The 23,181-nt window shown below is 55.9% G+C and overlaps 1 protein-coding gene across 2 annotated transcripts; it reads left to right on the top strand.

The window, feature by feature from the left end:
• The first annotated feature begins 6,428 nt into the window (after positions 1–6,428).
• On the top strand, positions 6,429–20,720 carry TTLL1 (TTL family tubulin polyglutamylase complex subunit L1). 2 transcript variants are annotated; one of them, XM_070408015.1, is made up of 11 exons: positions 6,429–6,536; positions 8,962–9,034; positions 9,711–9,827; positions 12,080–12,288; positions 13,201–13,381; positions 14,372–14,506; positions 15,105–15,213; positions 17,092–17,235; positions 17,814–17,900; positions 19,787–19,950; positions 20,460–20,720. In XM_070408015.1, exons 3-11 carry the CDS (start codon positions 9,712–9,714, stop codon positions 20,587–20,589), a joined length of 1,275 nt encoding a protein of 424 aa, XP_070264116.1. In that variant the 5' UTR covers positions 6,429–6,536; positions 8,962–9,034; position 9,711; the 3' UTR covers positions 20,590–20,720. The 2 variants fall into 2 exon arrangements, with proteins under 2 accessions (XP_070264116.1, XP_070264115.1); XM_070408014.1 differs by having other exon boundaries at positions 6,430–6,595.
• Positions 20,721–23,181: the final 2,461 nt, after the last annotated feature.

Genomic DNA, 23,181 nt, shown 5'->3' with positions numbered 1-23,181 from the left:
TTGGGATTTCTGTCTCTCAAAGGAAATAATTTTAAATAAAACAACATTTAAAAATTGATTTTAGAGATAAGGGGGGGAGAGAGAGAGAGAGAGAGAGAGAGAGAGAGAGAGAGTTGTTGTCCCACTTACTTACGCACTCATTGGTTGATCTTGCATGTGCCTGACCGGGACTCGAACCTGCAACCTCGCTGCGTGGGGGCGGCACACTGGAGCCACCTGAGCTCGCAGGACCTCATTTCTTTCATTTCAAGCCCTGCAGACCTGTCCTTTCTCTGAGGACCTGTCCATGCTCCTATGTCCCCACTGATAACGAACGTAAATGCAAATAAGAGCAACAGTGACACTGCCCAGCAGCTGAGCCCTGGAGAAGTGTGGGAGCCTGTCCTCTGGGCGCCGCTGGGGACGCCCTAGGCCAGTGGTCGGCAAACTCATTAGTCAACAGAGCCAAATATCAACAGCACTTCTTCAAAATAGACTCGCCCAGGCCGAAAACCGACTTCTGCACATGGGCCACGAAGTTTCAATCACACTGTACGTGCGCCCACACGTGGTATTTTGTGGAAGAGCCACACTCAAGGGGCCAAAGAGCCGCATGTGGCTCGCGAGCCGCAGTTTGCTGACCACGGCCCTAGACGCAGCCTGCTAGGAGGCAGCCTGATGAACATCTCGAGACACGCCCTGTGAGGGTGCTCTCCGACCGACATTTCACTTCCGGACACTCTGGCAGGTGTGCCGCCGGGAAGGCCAAGTGTGGGCGTTCGACAGAGAAGCTCGCCTGCCTGCCGCCTCCTCAGCCCTGTAGCGGGCGGGCCCGGGGAATGTCCAGGAGGTGGCACAGAGGCTGCAGTGGGCTCAAGGCTCCATTCCTGAGCCCCGCTGGGCACTGGGGACTCGTGCAGGACCCTGGCTCTGGGTGTCCCCAAACCCCTGCTCTGGGAAGATCAGCCCCCTCCCCCTTGTGGTCTTCAGGGTCTGGGCTGGGCCTTAGCAGGGGGAGGGAAGGAGGGCAGATTTCCCAGGAACCTGAGATCCAGCTGATAAAGTCTGGACTCCAGTCCCTCCCTTCCCAGCCTTTGCCCTAAAACATGCGTGTGTGCACACACACACATACTCTCCCTGACACACACACACACTCCCTGACACACACACACACACACACACACACGCACACAACTGTGGCTCTCATGTGAGTGCTTCTGTTTGTTAATAATGTATCATGATAACAACAATATCCTATTGATAGAAACCGCCCTTCCTCGGGGCCTGCTCCCTGCTGAGCTGTTCCCTGCGGCCTCACTGAACCTCGCCACCCCTCGGAGCTGGTTCTGTTCTGAACCCCGTTTGCAAGAGGAGGAGCCGGCACACAGAGGTCAGTGCTCAGAGCCGCAGCTCCTGGCGGCTCTCGGACAGAATCATTCTCTCCTTACAATCCTTCCTCCGAGGCTGACTCAGCTTTACCTGGTGGAGGGTCTGAGCACCTGGGACCAACAGGGCGGGGGGATGGGAGGAGGGGCAGGGAGGGGCCGGCAGCAGGGCAGAGGGGTCCCTGTGGGCGCACATATGGGGAGAAGGCAGGCAGGGGGACAGGATTGAAAGCTGGGTGCCCACAGACTTCGAGGAACAACAGGTGGGGAGCCCCCTTGCCTCCCAGCAGCTCTGGGCCTGGGAGATCCTTTCTGCCCACTCGCTCAGAAGTTGGATTATCTCCACGCTCTGCTGGGCAAGGTGACCCGGGGGTCCCCAGACCCCTGCCTGTGCGTGTATGCCTCATTCAGCCACCTACCGCGTGGCAGCCCCGATTTGGGGCCAACGGGGAGGCCGGGCCCAGCTCCCGGCAGCGCAGGCTCCTGGCCAGGACACGTGGCATTCCAGGCCCCTCCAGGCCCCTCCAGGCCTGGGACGTGGGGCACGAGATGGGAACCAAGGTACTCGGGTTGCATTTTCTGCCCGGGGTCACACCGCCAGCAATAGGCCTGAGATTCGAACCCAGGCCCGAATGCGGGACTCCCAATCCAGTGCTCTTTCCTGCTGGTCCCTATTGCGGGGAGGAGGGCTCGGCATGTGGGAGAGGGGCTGGAGAAATCCCGGGGAGCTGCATGGCGGAGGAGGACCCTGGGCAAAGGACAGGTCCACAGGGGAAGACGCAACCCATGTCGAAGGAAAGGGAGGAAGGGAAGAGGACGTGACAGGAGAAACTTGTAGGAAAAACGGGGTGAAATGAAGGAGGCCAGTAGCAGGCCTGGGAGGTCGGCACGGCCGGCCCCACGGGGCCTGCGTGTTCTGTTCCACAGGACATAGTTAGTACATACGTGCTCAGGAATGCGTGTGCCTGAGCATGGGGTGGGCGCGGTAATTATCTGTTGACTGGATCGAAGTTTGCGTGTAATGCTGGTCGCTGCCCTGTAGGCAGCTCGCAGCCCACTCTCGGGCGGGCAGCGTGGTCTTGAGGAACAGGCTGTGAGAGGGCCTCCCCGCCCCCCAGGCCCCAGCTTTCGATTTTCTCCCCAGCCTCTGTTTTCACCTTTTTTTGAGCCCATAGGGTCTATCTCCACTCCTGTGGCCCCAGACCAGGCAGCCTGTCCTCTGGGTCTCAGGCCTCACCCCCCTTCTCACCCCCCTGGCCAGAAATGGGCTTGGCAAAGCCAGAGCTGGGCCCCAGTGTCCAGCGCCTCCCTGACCCTCAGTGGATGCTGTCTGAGTCCTGGTTCCCTCCCCTCTGTGCTGTGAAGGGTGGTGTATGAGACGGATTGGGGGATGGGGGTTGGGGGTGCTAGAGTCCGTGGTAACTAGGGCCTGAGGGTGGCCCTGAGGTGGGGCAGTGCCTGGGTGGAGCACAGAGTCCCTGCACAGTGCAGGGCAGGGCCGGCGGGCCTGGCCACAGAGTGGGCGGGGTGGGCTGGGCGCTGGGTTCTGTCTAGCATGGGGCACCCATGCCTCAGGGAGCAATGGGCTGGGGCTCCATCGAAGTCCTTGGTGGCTGCTGAGCTGGGCAGGGCATTCAGGAGGTCGCAGCTGAATTGATAACATGAATGCTGCATGGCCTCAGGCGACTTATTTGCTTATTTAAGAAACGGAGATAGCAACCCCGTTAGGGTGGCTGCTGTCAAACCCAAAAAAAAACAAAACACAGGCCCTGGCCTGGCCGGTTTGGCTCAGGAGACAGAGGGTCTGCCTTCGGACTAAAGGGTCCCAGGTTGGATTCCTGGATTCCGGCCGGGGGCACATGCCTGGGTTGCAGGCTCCACACCCTCCGCGCCCCCCCCCCCCCCCCCCAGTAGGGGACGTGCAGGAGGCAGCTTGTCATTGATGTTTCTCTCTATCTCCCTTCCTCTCTGAAATCAATAATATATATATATATATAAATAAACGCCTGAAGGAAAGGGAGGTTGTTTAGAAAAAGAAAAAAAATCAACCAATAAATGCATAAATAAGTGGAACAACAAATCTATGTTTCTCACTCTCTAAAAATCAATAAAAGCAAGGCCAGTGTTGCTCAGTGGTTGAGAGTCGATCCATGAACCAAAGAGATCCCCAGTTCGATTCCCAGACAGGGCACATGCCCAGGTTGTGGGCTCGATCAGCCAATCGATGATTCTCTTTCACTGATGTTTTCATCTTCCTATCCCTCTCCCATCCTGTCTCTAAAATCAATAAAAACATGAATCTATTTTTTAAAAGTGGGATAACACCACTCACTGGGCAGGGTTCTTGTGAAGGGTGAGTGGGCAGAGCTCTGGCCAGGTATTTAGGGCCCTTAGTGTCCTGCACGCAGCAGGGCCGGCTGCAGAGGGCTGCAACCTGGCCAGCTGCACAGCCCCCTGCTCAGACCTGCCTCGCAATGGCTTCAGTGCTGCTGCAGCTAAGTTAAAATTCTTTAAAAATACATTTATTGATTGATTGATTTTAGAAAGAGAGGAAGGGAGAGAGACAGACAGACGGACAGATAGTCTTTGACGGGGAGAACGCTGAGGCTGAGGGCCATGGAGGGACAGTGGCCGCTGTGCGGTGGGTGTGAACTTGGCCCGTCCGGCTCCAGATGAGTGCTGGCTCCACTAGATGGTGCCAACGGTAAGTGATGAGGAATGAAAATAGCCCTGGAGAGGCTCATGGGAGGTTTCCGGAATCCCTGGAAGCAACGCTCAGAACTTCACCTAGAAACACACACCACCTTTCCAGAGGCTTCTCTCTGTTTTCCAAGGAAGCAGGAGTGGGAGTGGTCAGGTTTTCTGGGTTCAAATCCAGGCTCTGCCACTTACAAGTTCCATAACATTGTACAACTTTTTCATTGATGACATACGAATATAATAATAATGGAGTATAACTTTTTAGTAATACAGGTCTACTAATGAGCAAGTGGACTTTTTTTTTTTTTAAGAGGTGGTGGGATAAATTAAATTTCACTTCATTGGGGTCATGGGTATAGACCATTGATCTATAAAAACCAAGTGGGACAATAAGAAAAAAGATAAAAACCAGGTGTAAGGCTGGATGTGGCCAGTGGTTTGCTCACTGCTGATCTAGAAGTTTCCTTGGTGTCCAGTTCATCTTGGCTGGTTTTTGTGCCTTTCGTGAATGTTGTGGGTCTTCAATATTTTTGGTTGAGTGTCAACTCTCTCTTTCATGAACTACTCTCATAGCACAATGAGTGGTATGTTTATGTCCCCTCCAAGTCATGTGCTGGAATTCTAATCCCCAATGTGGTGGTATTGTTATGCCCAGATTTCAAGATTCCCAAGAAACCACATCAGGGAGCCAGCCAATCCGATGCAAAAGCATAAGAATCTGTATTTCAAGCTAGCTTGAGCTCCCCTCCACCAGACTCACTGACACAACGGCAAACCAAGTGGCCGAGAGACAGAACCCCGCCTAGAGACGGGTTTTAAAGGCGGGGTTGGAGTAAGGGGAGGAGAAAGGACTGTGCTCTGCCGATTGGCCAGGCGCAAGTCGATGTCTTGTTCCTGGGTGTGGCTAGCAGAGTCTTAGACTTCCGGGAAGAACCTTCTTGCCAAGCACGTGGCCAAGGTAAGATGGAGGAAGTAGCCCTTACCCTGGGGCAAGATGGAGGGTGTAGCCTTTACCCTGGGGCAAGGTGGAGGGCCTAGCCCTCGCCCTTTCAGTATCAGGAGGTGGGGCCTTTGGAAGGTGAATAGGTCATGAGGGTGGAGCTCTCATAAATGGGATTAGTGCCCTAATAAAAGAGACCTCAAAGGAGCACCCTGACTCCTTCTGCCATGGGGGGACAAAGTAAGATAACCAATCATTATGACCAGGAAGCAGGCCCTCACCAGAGACCAATCTGCCGGTGCCAGAATTGTGAAAAATTAATTTGTGGTGTTTAGAAGGTACCCCACCTCTAGTGTTTGTTGTTATAGCAGCCGGAACAGACTAAAACACATGGCTTCAGCCTAAATGCCCCAATAAGGATTCAACCCAGGTCTGGCTTCAGTTTTTCTTCTCACTAAACCAGGCTGCTTCTTCCTTACAGAGAGAATTTTAAAATATATAGTTTGAAGAACTAGACCTATCCCACACTCAAGGGAACACTCCACAAATGAGCTGACCTTTGAGTGGGCCAGTTATTTAAATTTTAAAAAATTTATTGATTTTAGCCCTTCCCAGTTTGACTCAGTGGATAGAGCGTTGGCCTGCGGACTGAAGGGTCCCAGGTTCAATTTCCACCAACAGCACATGCCCGTGTTGCGGGCTCGATCCCCAGTAGGGGGCGTGCAGGAGGCAGTCGATCAATGATTCTCTCTCATCATTGATGTTTCTCTCTCCCTCTCCCTTCCTCTCTGAAATCAATAAAGAAATATATTTTTTAAAATGTATTGATTTTGGAGAGAAGAAGCGAGAGAAACATCAATGTGTTGTTGCACTTATTTCTGCATTCATTGGTTGCTTCTCATATGTGCCTTGACCGGGATCGAACCCGCAACCTTGACGAATGGGGAGGACGCTCTAATCAATTGAGCTGCCGGGTCATGGCTGAGTATGCCATTTATGGATTACTATGTGCAGCATTCAACTTGTCATAGTATCCTTATAACAAAGTCTACCAGGTAGGCGCTACGCTGTCCCAATTTTGCGGATACAGAAGCTGAGCAGCGGAGGGGTAAGAGCGGACTGGCCTCAGTGCCACAACCGTCACGCCGCTCTGCCTCGCGCTGTCAGGCTCGGTCCCGCGCCCACACCTTTCTCAGCCTCATTTCTGGGCCCTGAAGGTTAAAAGGCTCGGGGTGGGGGGGAATGGGGGAATAGGGGGGTGGGGGTGGGGGTGGAGGCTAAACGGCTGGCTTTTCCCCAGCTCTCAGCCCGAGGCTCAGAGACCCACGGGGAAAATCTGACCCCGGAAGCCGTTGTAGCGCCGGTGGTAGCGTCTTCGGTTGCCAGGGCGCCGCCCCGGAAGTAGTGGGCGGCGGCTCGATCCGCGGGGCGGCGGGCGGTGTCCTCTTGCCAGCGCAGGAGCGGGGCTGGGCGCGGTGCGGGGCCACCCTGCTCCGCGCTCCTCGGTGCTGCCCCGCGCTCTGCGCCCACAGGTGAGGCCCCGCGCGGGCTGCCGCCTCCCAGGACCGAGGGTGTGGCTGTGCGTGAGTGGGTGAGTGCGCATGCGCGAGCGAGTGTGGGCGCCCGGGTCCTCTCCGCCGTTAGGGTGATGCTCGGCTGGTGCTGGGCGGGCCGCGCCCTCCTGGGAGAATGCTCTGGCTGCTGTGCCCCTCCCTCCTCCTTACCCTGTGCCGCTGGACCCTTGTGATTGCATTTCTCTTAAGATTGCTTTCGCAGCGTTTCATTGTGCCTCGGCTCTTGCTGCTGCCATCTGTATTGTTTCAGTTGGCATCTTGCTGCGCGCCGTGCACCTGCGGCGAGGGCTCTGCGCGGCAGGCGGGAGCCTGGGCTTCCCCGCTCTGCTCACCTCTCTCTGGGGTCTGGACCTAGGCACCTCCCCTCCGGGTTCCCCTACCACTTAGCGTGGGTGTGGGCAGAGCGAGTCGTCCACCTCATGGAGTAGCTGGGTCATCACTGGGGATCCATCCTAGACGTAGAAGTATCGTGTCGTTGTAAGCCGTTTACGGTTTGCAAAGCGGTTCTTTGTTCGGGAAAGAGCACATTTCAGTGCGAGGCTGTGGTAGCGCAAACCCTCAGCCTGCTCTGCACTCAAAGAATCACAGGCACAGCCAACAGTTTCGTGGAGCATGGCACTGCCTCCCGGTGGCAATGCAGCTGCCATCGGATGCACTGATGTGAAGTCATTTACGTTGTTTATTACCTTCTTTAAAGACGGCGCTTTTGGCCCTTGCTGGTGTGGCTCATTGGGTTAGAGCAGCCGTGGGCAAACTTTTTGACTCGAGGGCCACAGTGGGTTCTTAAACTGGACCGGAGGGCCGGAACAAAAGCATGGATGGAGTGTTTGTGTGAACTAATATAAATTCAAAGTAAACATCATTACATAAAAGGGTACGGTCTTTTTTTTTTTTTAGTTTTATTCATTTCAAACGGGCCGGATCCGGCCCGTGGGCCGTAGTTTGCCCACGGCTGGGTTAGAGTGTCCTCCCGTGCACCCAAAGGTTGCTAATTAGATTCCTGGTCAGGGCACATGTTCAGTTTGGGGGTGGGGGGTCGGGGTGGAGGGGGGTGTTGATCCTGGGTCAGGGTTCCTACAGGAGGCAACCAATCCATGTATGTGTCTCTCTCTCTCCCCCTTCCTCTTTCTCTAAAATCAATAAAAACATTTTTAAAATAGTAAGTAAAGATGGCGCTTTTTCCTTGTCAAAGAAGGCCAGCTGGAAACAAATCCAGATGCCCTAGAGTCCTGGCCCAGCTGGGACTTGACGGGAAGTCAGGGAAGTCAGCGATAGTCGGGCAGTGGGATGCGGGCCGGGCTCTGGTTTTAGAAGGCTGGACCAGATGAGTGAGACGGGACTGCCCTGCTTGCTGTCTCCTGAAAGGCTGTCCTGGCTTTTGCCTGAGAGTCATCATAACTCCAGGATGTTAGGCCTCTTGGCAGAGTTCTGTCCTCCTGGGGCTGTAGGCGTGGATGATCCCCGAGCTGTTCCCTTGCTCAGCGGAGATCAGCTAACCTCTCGGCCCCGACTACACATGCTGGCAAAGCTATGGCATGTCCTGGGTGATCGTGTGCAAGTTTCTCTCCCCTGCAGGGCCAGGCCGTGCCCAATTCACTGCTTGGCACAGGCAGCTCTTACCTGATGGTGTGTGCCGGGAATTCACATCTTTATTTTTGTTAATTCATTGAATATTGATTGTGTGCTTTTACTAGACACTTCTCTGGCGGGCTGGAGATTCAGCAAGAGATAAAAGTGGGACCACATTCCTGTTGAAGACAGGAACCAAATACATGAACTAGACCTGTTCCTTTTTTAAAATATATATATATTTTTATTGATTTCAGAGAGGGGGAGAGAGAGAGAGATAGAAACATCAATGATGAGAGAGAATCCTTGATCGGCTGCCTCCTGCACACCCTCTACTAGGGATTGTACCGGAGATTGAGCTTGCAACTTGGGCATATGCCCTTGACCAGAATCGAACCCGGGACCCTTTAGTCTGCAGGCCAGTGCTCTATCCACTGAGCCAAACCGGCTAGGGCTAGACCCGTTCCTTTCAAACAAGGGACTCAGCATGCGTAAGAATCTCCTGAGAGCTTAAGACACATGCTGGGTCCCATTCCCAAAAGTCTGACCCAGCGCATCATGGGGTGGCGGGGCATCAAGAATTTGCATTTCTAACAAGCGATGCCCCTGCTGCAGGTCCCTGGGCGGTGCTTTGAGTTGGCGCCGGATTAAACAACCGGGCAATAGGAATGCTGCGGGTAGCCCTCTGGTGCACTTGTTAACACAAGACTTCCCACTGGGCCCTCGGCTTAGCCAGTTCTCTACGTTCATAACAGTCAGGGTGTCCCTGGGTCTTGTGCTGTGTAACCTCACCTGTGTATTCATTGTATTTTAGGCCAGAACCCTCGGGGAGAGTCAGTGAAAGTGGCGAGAAATTGGACGTCCGTGTTGGCTCCATAGTTCCGATGGTAAGTCCAGCCTCAGGCGTTCTCCTCGAGTGACCGTTTGTCACGATCGAGGGAGCAGGGGCCCGGAAAGAAATCCCCACCTTCTCGGAGGGCCATTTCCTGCTCCGTGAAGCACAACACGCGCCTTGGTGGTTTTCCGTTGCTGCCCTCCCTTCTGCGTTGTCCCCTGGTGGGCGGCAGTGGCTGGAGCGAGCCCGCTAGGGAGATTGGTTGAAAGTAGGAGAACGAGTTGTGCGGCCGGCAGGGTGGTTGTGGTGTGGGTGCTGCCTGGTGGGGGGAGAGGGGGCGTCACCTGAGACCCTGTTGCAATTGCAGTTGAACATTTGTTGATGGCTAATGGCTGCCTTTATTTCCTACTCCACCGGGATTTCTCAGCTTTGGCAACAGTTGACATTTGAGCTGGGTGGTTGGTTGTGGGGGGCCGTCCTGTACGTTGTGGGGTGTCGGGCAGCGGCCCTGGCCTCTCTCACTAGGTGCCAGAAGCATTCCCACCCCCAGTTGTGACAAACAAAATGCCTCCAGATACTGCCCGGTGTCCCCGGACACTGCAGGCCCCTGGCTGAGACCACAGCTGCGGGGACTGAACTTGGGGGCGTCCAGGGTCCGGGGATGTTCGGGTTCCCCCGGGCGACGGGAGCTGTGGGCGTCTCCCAGCCTGAGCCTTGCTCTCATGCAGGATGATGGCCGGAAGAGTGAAGTGGGTCACTGACATCGAGAAGTCAGTGCTGATCAATAATTTTGAAAAGAGAGGATGGGTCCAGGTGACGGAGAGCGAGGACTGGAACTTTTACTGGTGAGTATGAAGCAGGGCCGCTGGGTCTCCGAAGCCCATTGGTCAGTTACGGATTCGGGTCCAGATCGCAGCCGGCGAGGACCGGGTCCCGGCGCAGCTGTCTGCCGTCCCGTGCCTCCTCCCGCTTCTTTCCGCGGCGCTTCAGGGCGCGCAGTCCCCTTTACCAGGCAGCAGGGTGTGGTCCCCACCGGGGGGATTGGGGTGAAAAACCAGAGCCCTCCCCCCTCTGGGTAGTTTCTCACAGTCAGCACCTTGCTGCCCAGCACCCAGGGAGTCAGCGCCCTTACTGCCCAGCACCCAAGGGTGGGGTTGGGGGTCACAGGAGGGCCCTGTGGGAGCGGTTCCGTGCTTCTATTTGCTTCCCTCTCGGATGGCGAGAGGGCGCTAGGTGGCCTAGATGACAATCCCAGCCCCACCCCCGAAGGTGAGTTAGTCTCAGGATTTGGCATCGCCTCCTGGACGGTGCTCCGCCCAACCAGGGGCCTGGGCTTTGTCCTGGACTCTCCTCCTCCACCGCCTTCCTCGGGCTGAGGTCCCGGCCCCCCACGGTCCAGGTCTGCTCCCGCCCTCAGTGGGGACAGCTCCCTGCTCGGGACAGCCCCCCTCTGGCGGGGTTACATGGAGTCGGCCGTGGCCTCTGTCATCGACCCTCTGCAGACCTGGGCCCAGCTCCCCGCGAGTCTCGGGCAGGCGGGCTCACCGGTGTCTCTGGGGGCTTCTGTACCCCCCACATCCCCCTCCTCCAGACTCACTCTCCCTGCCGCTGCCTCGAGAGATGTTACAGCCTCTGTTTAGCCACTTCCCTTCTTGTTCCTCCACCCATGCGGTGGGCGGCACGCTTTCCCCTGTCATTCTTGCTTCCGCACCTGTGCCGTGCTGTGCTCCCTGCCCCTCTCAGGTGGGGCTCCGGTGGTTGAGCATCGCCCCACACACTGAAGGGTTGCCGGTTCAGTTCCCGGTCAGGGCACATACCCAGGTTTTGGGCTCGATCCCCGTGAGGGCCTTGTAGGAGGCAGCCAATCAATGTTCCTCACATCCATGTTTTTCTCTCTCTCTCTCTCTCTCTCCCCCTCTCCCCCTCTCTCTAAAATCAATTAAAAAAAGAGAGAGAGACCTGAGAGGGAGAACAACCAATCAGAAGGCCCGACCCTTATTTGCATGAGCTGTAAAAATATATCAGACAATTAGGGAAGTTGGGACGCTGGTTTGATGATATTTGATGATATTCAGGAATTCCTGCTGCTTTTTTCAGTTGTGGTAACAGTATAACAGAGGATGTCGTGTATCGGAAAAAGGAGTCCTTAGCTGCTAGAGGTTCCTGCAGGAGCATTTTGGATGAAATGATATGATGTCTGGGAATTGCTGCAGAACAAGCCAGTGCTGTCAAATATAATTAAAAAATAAATTAAGAAAACAAAACAGCAGGCGCGTGTGTGGGGAGTGGGCGGGGCGCAGACGAAACAAGGCTGACTGGGTGGTGACAGCTGTGGGCTGGTCATGGGAATCTGTTACACGTTTCTCTCGACTTTCATGTATGGTTGACTGTTACCATAATACAAAGTAAAAAAAAAATCTCCTTATTCTAATGATCTTGGGTGCTCCAGACCCCCTCTTAGGTTAGTGCCCTGGGGTGGGGGCAGGGCAGGGACCACACAGCAAGAGGCCACCAGCTGCCTTTCTGTGACTCTGGTTCCCTTGTGGGTGCCAGCCCTCCCGTCCTTCCTGCCCTTTCCCTGCCTGGGGCTGGTGAGGGCACAGAGGGGTGGCAGGGCACTGGCCTCCTCCTCTCCCTCCTCTTCTCTCTCCTCCTCCTCACTTCATGGCGGGCAGCCCGGGTTCGTGCTGACTCGGCCTTGAGTAACCCCTGGGGTTTGGGTTTAAGGGCTCCCTGTCCTTCCCGACTTTGGGTGCAAATATTGTGTAAATGACTCTCCTGACTACAGAGCCTGGGAGAGTCTGTTTGTCATTAGATTGTTGTCGATAATCGGCGTTATCATTAATTGATAAACATTTATTGAGCACCTACTGTGTGCAGAGAATGAAACTGTTCAGGGTATAGTCAAAACAGCTCCTGCCTCAAACAGTGCATGCCATAGCCGGTCACTGGACACGTTTCCTGTGCCGCCGTGGGCCGTGGGTGCTGGGTGGGGGTGGGTGAGGGCTCCGGGGAGTTCCCGGGCCTTAATGAGACCACCCCCGCGTGGACAAACCTGAGCTTCTGTCCTGCGAGTGCCTCTGTGCTTCCCCTTTAGGATGAGCGTGCAGACCATCCGAAACGTCTTCAGTGTGGAAACGGGCTATCGGCTCTCAGACGATCAGATAGTCAACCACTTTCCCAACCACTACGAGCTGACCCGGAAGGACCTGATGGTGAAGAACATTAAACGGTACCGGAAAGAGCTGGAGAAGGAGGGGAGTCCCCTGGCGGAGAAGGACGAGAACGGGAAATACCTCTACCTGGGTGTGTGCCTTCTCACTGCCGGGTTTCAAATGTAAACAGTTGAGTTTTTTAACGTCAGCTGCACAAGGCATCGAGGTGACACCTGCTGGCTTCGACGGGTGAATGTGTGGGTGCAGGTTGCGCTGGGCGCCTCTTTGGATCCAGTGCCTCTAGAGGTGGGGGTGGGGCTCAGTTTCGGAATCTGACTGAGGCCTGGGGAGTGTGCTTCCTGTGAGGGAGAGAATGTCTGCGGTGCTCAGCATGTGTGACCACTTCCTGAGCTGCAAATGCTGCATCTAGCGACACCCAGGGAGCGCACGCACCCCTGTCCTGTCTGGTGTTAAAGCTGGACTGTCGCTGTCCTGACCAGTTTGGCTCAGTGGATAGAGTGTCGGTCTGCAGACTGAAGGGTCCCAGGTTTGATTCCGGTCAAGGGCATGTACCTTGGTTGCAGGCACATCCCCAGTGGGGAGTGTGCAGGAGGCAGCTCATCGATGTTTCTCTCTCATCGATGTTTCTAACTCTCTATCCCTCTCCCTTCCTCTCTGTGAAAAATCAATAAAATATATTTAAAAAAAAAAAAAAAAAAGGCTGGACTGTCGGATAGTTTCAGAATCCCTTCACACTCCTGGGCGCAATCATGTAAGTGAGCTCTCCGGGCCTCAGTTTCCTCATCTGATAAATGGGAACGCTGCGAGTCCCTAGCTCACAGTGCTGTGGTGAGTCGATGGTACAGACTTGTAATGTGCTTAGCACACAGGTAGTAACTGAGTTATCATTGTGCAGCCCTGGACCGCAGGAGTCCTTGCTCTGCCAGACGCTGGGTTGGGTGGGGTCGGGGGTGGGACACAGGCCCTGGAAAGGCAGTGGCAGTATTTTCTGTTCGCGGCCACTGCGGGCTGGCTCACGGGTCCCCTCTCCTTTCCCTTTCAGACTTCGTCCCGGTCACCTACATGCTGCCCGCCGACTACAACCTGTTCGTGGAGGAGTTCCGGAAGAGCCCGTCCAGCACGTGGATCATGAAGCCGTGCGGCAAAGCCCAGGGCAAGGGCATCTTCCTCATCAACAAGCTCTCGCAGATCAAAAAGTGGTCCCGGGACAGCAAGACGTCCTCGTGAGTGGGGGACCCGCGCCGCGGGCCGCCTCGCCGCAGCGCCCCGAGTCCGTCTGTCGGCCCCGGGCTGGCTTCCGCAGGAGTGCAGATCTGTCCCGGGGGCTCCCCCCGAGGGGAGGTGCAGAGGGAAACGGTGTGACCCCAGTGGGAGGCACAGAGCAGGAGCCTGTGTTCCCGAAGTTGGTGGGAGACCCGTCCAGTCACAGTGTTTGTGTTTTTTAAAAATATATATTTGTATTGATTTCAGAGAGGAAGGGAGAGAGAGAGAGAAACATCCATGATGAGAGAGAATCATTGATGGGCTGCCTCCTGCACGCCCCACACTGGAGATCGAGCCCACAACCGGGCATGTGCCCTGACTGGGAATCGAACCCTGACCTCCTGGTTCATAGGTCGATGCTCAACCACTGAGCCATGCCGGCCGGGCCAGTCACAGTGTTTCTGAGACAGCAAAGTGTCTGCTGAAGACCCAGGACTGACTCACTGACACCTGCTGTCCTGTAGACCCTTAGACTCCTCACCCCGGTGAACTGGGAACCGATGGCCTGGCCTCGCCTCGCAGGGCGGGTGGGCAGGGACGCGGCTGATCTGCCCCTGAGCGCCGTGGTGGGACGGGTCGCATTAGGTCAGGCCCAGCCTCCTCCCTGGAGGGGGTCTCCTTGGAACTGATTCCAGGGCATTTCATCCCAGGCTCTCTGCCTCCGGGAGGCCCTCAACTGCTGTCGCTGTGAGCCTGTCCCACGGGAGATCCCAGGACGGGCGCTTAGATTTGATGACACGTCGCTAGCCCCGCGAGGGTCAGCCCCAGGAGCCCTGCCCTGGGGTTCCCAGCAGCTGCCGCCGCCCCTGGGGCTGGGCCCGGCCCGGGGCTCCTCATGGACAGCGTCTCCCCTGTTTTCTCACTGAAGGAGAGGCGGGCGCTGGTTACCCGCCGACCGAACGCGCCTGTGGCCTTTGCCGTCTAATTCCGGCTTCCTCCGCCACGTTTAGGTTTGTGTCTCAGTCCACGAAGGAAGCCTACGTGATCTCCCTCTACATCAGCAACCCGCTGCTGATCGGCGGCAGGAAGTTCGACCTGCGCCTGTACGTCCTGGTGTCTACCTACCGCCCGCTGCGCTGCTACATGTAAGCGCCGGGCCCATTTCCTTTCTCAGGGCGGTGCCGTGAGGGCGCGCTCCCTGGCGCCAAGGTGAGGTTGGTGAGGCGCACCGGTGCCCACCGCCGGGTGCGGGCTGAGCATTGAGTGCAGTGATGACACGCGAGGCTTACAGATAAAAAGCAGCTCTTTTAACCTCACAGACGCGCTCGGGGCGAGAAGCCAGGCGCAGAAGGCCACGCGTTGAATCATTCTGTTTACGTGAAATGCCCAGAGCGGGCAGGTCTTTAGACAGAACGTAGACGGGTGTTGGCCCAGCGCTGGGGATGGGGAGCGACTGCCAGTGGTCACGGGGTTTCCTTTTGGGGCGATGCGGATGTTGTAGAATGGATTGCGGTGATGGTCGCACACTCTGAGTTCGCCCAAACCCCTGGAATCGAGTTCTTTAGGTGGGTGAGGTACATGTACATACGAGTTACATGTCGATAAAGCTGTTATAAAAACGAAGCATTAAAAACACACGGTGCTTAGACGTTAAAACAACAAGCCCCACAGCTCCGTGTAGAGAGCGCAGGGCTGGGTTTCTGTGCTTCTCCTCCGGGTACTGACTGATCTGAGCCCCCTCAGGTACAAGCTCGGCTTCTGCCGCTTCTGCACCGTGAAGTACACGCCCAGCACCAGTGAGCTGGACAACATGTTTGTGCACCTCACCAACGTCGCCATCCAGAAGCACGGGGTGAGTGTGGCTTTTCCCTCGAGCCTACGGAAGCAGGAAGCGGGGTGATTCTGTGGGTTCCTCTTTTTTTGAATATGTTTTTATTAATTTCAGAGAGGAAGGGAGAGGGAGAGAGAGAGAGAAACATCAGTGATGAGAGAGAATTATTGATCGGCTGCTTCCTGCATGCCCCCCACTAGGGATCGGGCCTGCAATCCGGGCATGTGCCCTTGACTGGAATCGAACCCAGGAACCTTGAGTCTGCAGGCTGATGCTCTATCCACTGAGCCAAACCAGCCAGGGCTGTGGGTTTCTTCCTTTCCCTTTTTCTGCAGGAGCGGGTGGGGTGGGTATGAGAGCCATAGCAAGATGCCCTGGCACCGGCCATGCGCGGGAGCCCTAAGTTCCTGGTGTGGCTGTGCTGCCATCAGCCTGGGGCGGGGAGGGGACAAGGGGACACAGGAAGCCAGTGCGAGCCTTGCCTCTCTAGTTCTGTGACCTCAGGCAGGTGAGTTGGACTCTCAGCCTCAGTTTCTCCAGTTGTAAAGGTGATGACATTACCTTAGAGCAGTGGTTCTCAACCTTCTGGCCCTTTAAATACAGTTCCTCATGTGGTGACCCAACCATAACATTATTTTCGTTGCTACTTCATAACTATAATGTTGCTACTGTTATGAATCGTCATGTAAATATCTGATATGCAGGATGGTCTTAGGCGACCCCTGTGAAAGGGTCGTTCGACCGCCAAAGGGGTCGCGACCCACAGGTTGAGAACCGCTGCCTTAGAGCAAGCATGTCAAACTTAAAGGCTAACACGGGCCAAATAAACAAGGTTTAAGTTTATGTGGGCCGAAAACACAAGCTTCAATTTTCATAGAAATGTAGGTTTATTTCGGAAAGTATAGTATAAAATAGAACAAGAGCAATGATAAAATTCATGTTTTCTTACACACTGTTATATTGGCTATGCTGCAGAAATATTGGTTGTGGGCCCACCAGCAGGGAGTTTGACATGCTAGCCTTAGAGAAGCGGTTCCCCACCTGTGGGTCGAGACCCCTTTGGTGGTCGAATGACCCTTTCACAGGGGTCGCCTAAGACCATCCTGCATATCAGATATTTACATCATGATTCATAACAGTAGCAACATTACAGTTATGAAGTAGCAATGAAAATAATGTTATGGTTGGGTCACCACATGAGGAACTGTATTTAAAGGGCCAGAAGGTTGAGAACCACTGCGCTAGAGGGTTGGGAGGATCACGTGAAAGCACTCACGCTCAGCCGTTCATTTGTTCAGCAAATACACACTGCGCACCATCTGGGCTGGTCCCAGGCTCAGTGCTGGGCAGTCCCTACCTTGGTCCCTCCTCATGGGGCCGAGGGCCTGTTGCGGGGAGACAGTCGTCAGATGGCGTCACTGCTGGGCGTGTAGCCACAGCCTGAGATGGGTGCTCTGAGGGGAGAGCGTGGAATGGCGGGGTTTCCTTTGTGCCTGTGGTCGGAGAGGCTCCCCTGCAGGGGATTGTGCAGAGGCCTGAAGAGTGCGCAGGGGTGGCCCAGGGGGAGGTGGGAAAAGGGCCTTGTAGCAGCGGGGACGGCATGTGCCAAGGCCCTGCGGCAGGAAGGAGCACTGTAGGCGCTGAAAGGAGGTCGGTGTGGCTGGTGGTAGAGTGAGAGGCGCCTTGGTCTTAAGGGGGCGGGGGGTCTGGGTGGCTTCCTCAGCATGCACTACAAGGTATAAATGATTGATTGTGAGAATGTTCCAGAGTTGAGTATTTAAAAAGTGCGCACATGTAGGAGGCCCAGGTCCCAGGGGCAGGTCCGCCTGGAGGAGGGAGGGAGGGCACTCGGTTCCTCTGGGAGCAGCGCCCGAGGCTCCGCCCCTTTCCCATGGCCAGGAGGACTACAACCACATCCACGGGGGCAAGTGGACGGTGAGCAACCTGCGGCTGTACCTGGAGAGCACCCGAGGCAAGGAGGTGACCGGCAAGCTGTTCGACGAGATCCACTGGATCATCGTGCAGTCGCTGAAGGCCGTGGCGGTGAGCAGGGCCGGGAGGAGGGGAGGGAGGGGAGGACCCGCCCTGCAGGTGCTTGGGAGCTGGTGATGCTTGTGCTTTGCTAAAAACACCTGTTTTTAGGGTCTCACCTCCCACTTACCTGCTCGAGGCCGAGGCAGGTTCGGGAAGGGGGGGCACTTCCCGCCGGTGCTGCCCACGTGCACCTGGAGCCGCCCCTGCCGTGGCCGAGGGCCTGGCGCGTCCCCTGGTGTCACCAGCTCTCCTGGGCCCATTGAGTCCATAAGGGATGTTGTGGCAGGAGCTGAGGTTTTGGAGGGGATTTTCAGCAACCTCCTTGTTTTCGGGCTTTTTGCTTTGCTGTTTCATAGATATTTAGGGCTGAAGGGAGCCTGCTGTTTTTTGTTGTTGTTTTTTTCAGAGAGGAAGGGAGAGGGAGGTAGAGATAGAAACATCAATGACGAGAGAATCATTGATCGGCTGCCTCCTGCACGCCCCGTAGTAGGGATGGAGCCCGCAACCCAGGCCTGTGCCCTGACCGGGAAGCGAACCCTGACCTCCTGGTTCATAGGTCAGCACTCAACCCTGGTCTCTCTCTGCAGCCGGTGATGAACAATGACAAGCACTGCTTCGAGTGCTACGGCTATGACATCATCATCGACGACAAGCTGAAGCCCTGGCTGATCGAGGTAACTGCGGGTGGGAGGGAGCCTGCTCCCCCACCTCCACCCGCCCAGCCACTGCCCACCTCCAGTTCCGCTGACCCAGCCTCCGGCTCCGCTGACCCAGCCTCAGGCTCCGCTGACCCAGCCTCTGGCTCCGCTGACCCAGCCTCAGGCTCCACTGACCCAGCCTCAGGCTCCACTGACCCAGCCTCAGGCTCCGCTCACCCAGCCTCAGGCTCCGCTGACCCAGCCTCAGGCTCCGCTCACCCAGCCTCAGGCTCCGCTGACCAGCCTAACGGCCCAGGCCGGGCGGCAGGACTAGGGCATCTGATGAGGTTGTAAGTGTAACAGGGCAGGATGTCCAGGTGTGTCTATTTGCTGATGGTGGGAGGTGAGCCCTGTCCGGGTCTCTCACCTCCGGGGGGCCCAGCTCACAGACAGGAGCTCGGTGCGGGATGGCCCCGCGCTCCAGGATGCTTCCGGACGAGTCCACGCTCGGAGGCCCTGCCCTGTCCTGGGGGACGCCGCTCCCACTCTGGAAAGGAGCCCACAGACCAGAAGCCCTTGGGAAGCGGTGGCATCCCGTTCAGAGATGGGAACCTCACTGAGGATGTGTTTGTTATGATTTTAGAGAGAGGAATGGGGAGGGAGAGAGAGAGAGAGAGACATCGATCGTGGCCTCCCATTGCATCCCGACTGGGGGTCAAACCTGCACCCTGGGTGTGTGCCCTGACCAGGCATTGAACCCACAGCCGTTGGGTGTACAGGACAACGCTCACCAGCCACCGACAGGGCTTGCTTCCCGTCTTAAACAGAGTAACTGGAATGGAGGCCACGCTTTCCTGGATGAGCTGGGACCCTAACTGAGAATATCACTTCTGACGCAGCAGCATGTTAATTCTAGCACATTCCTAGTGAGAGCCGTGCGACAGTAGCGGTTTCAGGGGCACTGGAGACCCACCCTCCTTTTCACGGCACATTCGATGCCCTGACCAAGTATTTTGGGATCTACTTGTTGTTGTTGTGTGAACACACACCCAAGGTCATTTCGGTTGGGAGTCACCTGAACAACTTGCATGTCTGCTGCCTCTGCTCTCCAAGGCCATGACGACTGTGAGTGAGGAGGTGCTGAGGGCCTGTGGGACTCACTTCCCACGTGTCGGATGGGCTCCTCATTGGGTCGGAATGTTGCTTTATGAGGTATTACTCTCTTAGCCAAACGGGGCCCGTTACCATTACCATTGGCTCTAACCCCACGCTGCGACTTGTCCACGGTCATTTGGGTCACGGACCCAGCAAAGCTCTGGGCTCATGGCACTTAGGACAGAGCTCAGCACACAGGTCGACACTGAGGTGTTCGTGATATCTGTTGACTTAAAAGTTTTGTTTGTGTGATGACCGATTTGTAGATCAAAGTCCTAACCCTGCCTTTAAATATTACTTATGTTTCATCTAACAGCTAATCAAAGCAGAGAACAGCCCTGGCTGGTGTGCTCAGTGGTTATAGTGTCAGCCTGCACACCAAGGGGTCACGGGTTTGATTACCTGTCAAGGGCATGCATGCGGGAGGGAGGCAGTAGCATGATGTGTCTCTCACATTGATGTTTCTCTCTCCCTCCCTCTCATCCTCTCCCTTTCTCTCTCTCTTCCCCTGTCCCTCTCCCTTTCCACTCTGTCTCTGAAAAGCAATGGAGAAAATGCACTTGGGTGTGTATCAACACAGCAATAACAAAAGTAGATCTCAAAATACTTCCTCTAAGGGTGCCCTGAAGATACTCCTATCTTCAGTTAACAGTCTGAGGCACCGCGTGACCTAGATGCGTGGTGGCAGCGTTTGCTGCTGCACTGTGCGCTCTTGTCCCGGAGGAGGAAGTGACTCGAGTGAAGGACATGGCTTCTTCCCTCTCTAGGTTAACGCGTCTCCGTCTCTCACCTCCAGCACCGCCAACGACCGGATCCTTAAGTATAACCTGATTAACGACACCCTCAACATCGCGGTCCCCAACGGCGAGATCCCGGACTGCAAATGGAACAAGTCCCCCCCGAAGGAGGTTCTTGGCAATTACGAAGTTCTGTGAGTTTGGGGGCGACGGCGCCTCGTCCTTGGGTGTCTCAGACCGGGGGGCGCCGAGGCCAGCTGGGATTCCCTGCTCTGTGTGGACTTGCCTCCTGTGGGCAGAGTGTGTCACTCATCAGTGATGCTGTGGGTTAGATCATTTCGTAGCAGAAAAGACCATTTGTGTGGCCTCCGTGTAATAAATCCTAGCGAAGCTCTTGCCACACGCCTGGCGCTGGGCACCCCTGTCCCTGTGTGAAGTGTGTCAGTCATGCCCGCCCCCGGATGCTGTGTGTGAAGCATTTCCAGACCTCTCTCCTTCACTCCCCTGACGCCTCATTCCTGTTTCCTTTGGGAAGTTCCATCGGTGGCAGCTGCAGGCTGGCCTGTCCACTGTGCAACTCAGTCAGGTTGCACTCCTACGCCCCGTGGCCTCTGGGCTGCCAAGACCCGGGGCGGGGCGGGCTGCTTCCCTGGGCGCCGTGGGACGAGTCCTGGAGCCTTTGTCTCTCCTTCCCGGTGCGCAGGTACGATGAGGAGCTGGCGCAGGGGGACGGGGCCGAGCGCGAGCTGAGAAGTCGCTCGGGCCAGTCGCTGGGGCCCAGAGGGCTCCGGTCGAGAGACTCGGGGAGATCCTTCCTCACGACCTGGAAGTGACCACGGTAAGGGCGAGACTCCAGCCTGGACCGGTGCTCGCCGCGCCCAGCCCTCACCAAAGACCTATTTTGAAATCTCCTTTTTCTAGAGCTTTTTTCCTTTCCTAAGCCCTGTAAATAAATAAAGACGTTTCTTTGGAAGGTAAAGGAGTCTATTCCTAGAAAAAACCCAATTTCTCCTTTGCTCTCACACTCAGGAACTTCTGAGCAAGTCTGTCCTCCAGGGGTTCTGGGTCCTGCGGTTTCCTTCCGTTCTGACCCTGCCTGCCTGCAGGTGGCGCCAGGTCACACCTGAGGGCTCCGCCCCACAGGACCGCCCCCACTCCCTGGACTTCAGATGCCGGTCACAGGTACAGGCTGTCACCTGTGCTTCTGACTGACGGACAGTACATCGTAGGCTCCCGCCCCCTCCGAGGGCTGGGTTAATTCGTTAGAGCTCCCGGAGCTGTCACCTGTGCTTCTGACCGACGGAAGGTACATCGTAGGCTCCCGCCCGCTCCGAGGGCTGGGTTAATTCGTTAGAGCTCCCGGAGCTCGGGAAAAGATGCTGACTAGACGACTGGTTGTTACAAAGGAAGCAACGCAGGAACGGCAGGTGGCAGAGGGGCGCAGGGCGAGGGGTGGAGGGGCTCGGCGTCCGTGCCTCCCGGGGCGCCGTGCTCCAGGCCTCCCACTGTCAGCGCCCAGGAGCTCTCCGAGGCCCGTTCCCCAGTGCCATGGTTAGAGATGCTTATGGAGCCTCATTACGTAACTGTGGTTGGTACATCACTGGCCACTGGTGATTGATTCAGCCTCTAGCCCTCCCCTCCTGGAGGTGGAGGGGCAGGCCCGAAAGTGCCAACCCCGTGATCACATGGTTGGTTTCCCTGGCAACTAGCTCCCCCACCTCCAGTGTGAGGCTATTCTGAGCCCCCACTAGTCATTGATTAGCACAGACCTTGCAGCGAAAGGAGCTGGTCCTGGATGACAGACACCCCTCCCACCTCCGTGTGCGGAGCTATTTCAGGAACCAGGAGCAAAAGCAGCAACACGATGGCTCCGTGGCTCGGAGGGAGGAAATGACAGGTCTTGGGGGCCATGTGCCCAGATGGGGTGACGAGCAGATATGTGTGTTTCTTCCTGTAAGTCCCAGTAGCAGTGCAGTTCACTAGGCCTGAAAGGAGTGACTCAAATGTACAAAAGGAGCTCTCTCCGCAGACAGTAATGGCTTCGATGTGTGATTTAGCTTATTGCAGAGTATTCACGTCTTAAAATGTTTGCACTAAATTAAAAACAAAACCGGAAGCTACGTATCTCCCAGAGTCATGCTGCTGCGAGAGAGCGAGGTTTTTAACCTGAAGGCTGTTTGTTTCGCTCCTTTTGCCTTTGATTTTGAGGGAAACTGGCAGCTGGGACGCCCCGCAGGAATTTGTCTTTGCAAAGGCCTGTCCGGGCGCTCTCGGGGGACAGCGGTCCCGTCACCTCGGCTCTGCGGGCGCCACTGTCACCGGAGCCAGACTGCTCCGCGTGTGGCTTATGTGACGCCAGCGCCTGGGTTTGCTGCGGAGGAGGTGAGCGCTGTGGACAGCCATCCGCGGCGACAAGCTCTTGATGTGTCTACACGAAGCCCCCTGACTCGGGGCCTCACACGGGAGGAGCCCCAGGGGGTCGGGCAGAGTGGCCGGTGCAACCAAATGACCCGAGACGGCGTGAGCCTTGGTGAGCGCCTTCCCTGGTTCACACTGACCCGTTCACTGAGCTCATTCACTGTCTAGAAGTTAACCTTCCTGCTGAGTTTTAAAAAAATACATTTTTATTAATTTCAGAGAGGAAGGGAGGGACAGAGAAAAAAACATCAATGATGAGAAAGAATCATTGGTCGGCTGCCTCCTGCACGCCCCCAACTGGGGGTCGAGCCCGCAACCTGGGCCTGTGCCCTGGCCAGGAATCCAACCGTGACCTCCTGGTTCATAGGTCGACGCTCAACCACGGAGCTACACTGGCCGGGCTGCCCGCCTGTTTTTGTGTGATGATGTTAGTAATGGGATTTTACTCTCACATCATTACGCTGAGACCATACTTCAGATAGAGGTCTTTCCCCTACCCATGTGTGAACACATGTCACGTACATGTCATGTCATGTGTGCATATGTACTCACATGTTTAATGATGGTCCACTGCCAGAAAAGGTCCTTTTTTTTAATTTTTAGAGAGAGGAAAGGAGAGAGAGAGAAACATCGACCGCTGCCTCCCACATGCCCCTTACCGGGGATCGAGCCCACAACCAGGCACGTGCCCTGACCGGGAATTAAACCAGCGACTCCTGGTGCATGGGACAACGCTCAACCACTGAGCCACAACAAATCCAAGTAAGTCGAAATTTAGGAGGAATTTGTCTGCTTTATTCACTTTAAGCCTCAAATTGTTCCAACGTATTGATCAGATTTGTATATGCCTTCTTTGCGTTCCTGGATGTTTAGGGCCAATGAGGATGTGGGTGTGGCTCTGAGCCTCTGAGTCAGCCTGGGCTTGGGCCTGGCCCTGCCATTGACTCACTAGTCCCAAGGCTGCCAGTGGCTCTGTGGACCTTTGCTGCCTAAGGGGATAAAAAGGG

Source organism: Myotis yumanensis, unplaced genomic scaffold, assembly GCF_028538775.1.
Source record: "Myotis yumanensis isolate MYYU_CA2020_CCGP unplaced genomic scaffold, mMyoYum1.0.hap1 SCAF_3, whole genome shotgun sequence".
In the NCBI taxonomy this organism is placed as follows: domain Eukaryota; kingdom Metazoa; phylum Chordata; class Mammalia; order Chiroptera; family Vespertilionidae; genus Myotis; species Myotis yumanensis.
The sequence above is the reverse complement of the archived record's forward strand: the minus strand, read 5'-3'. Positions and strand labels throughout refer to the sequence as shown.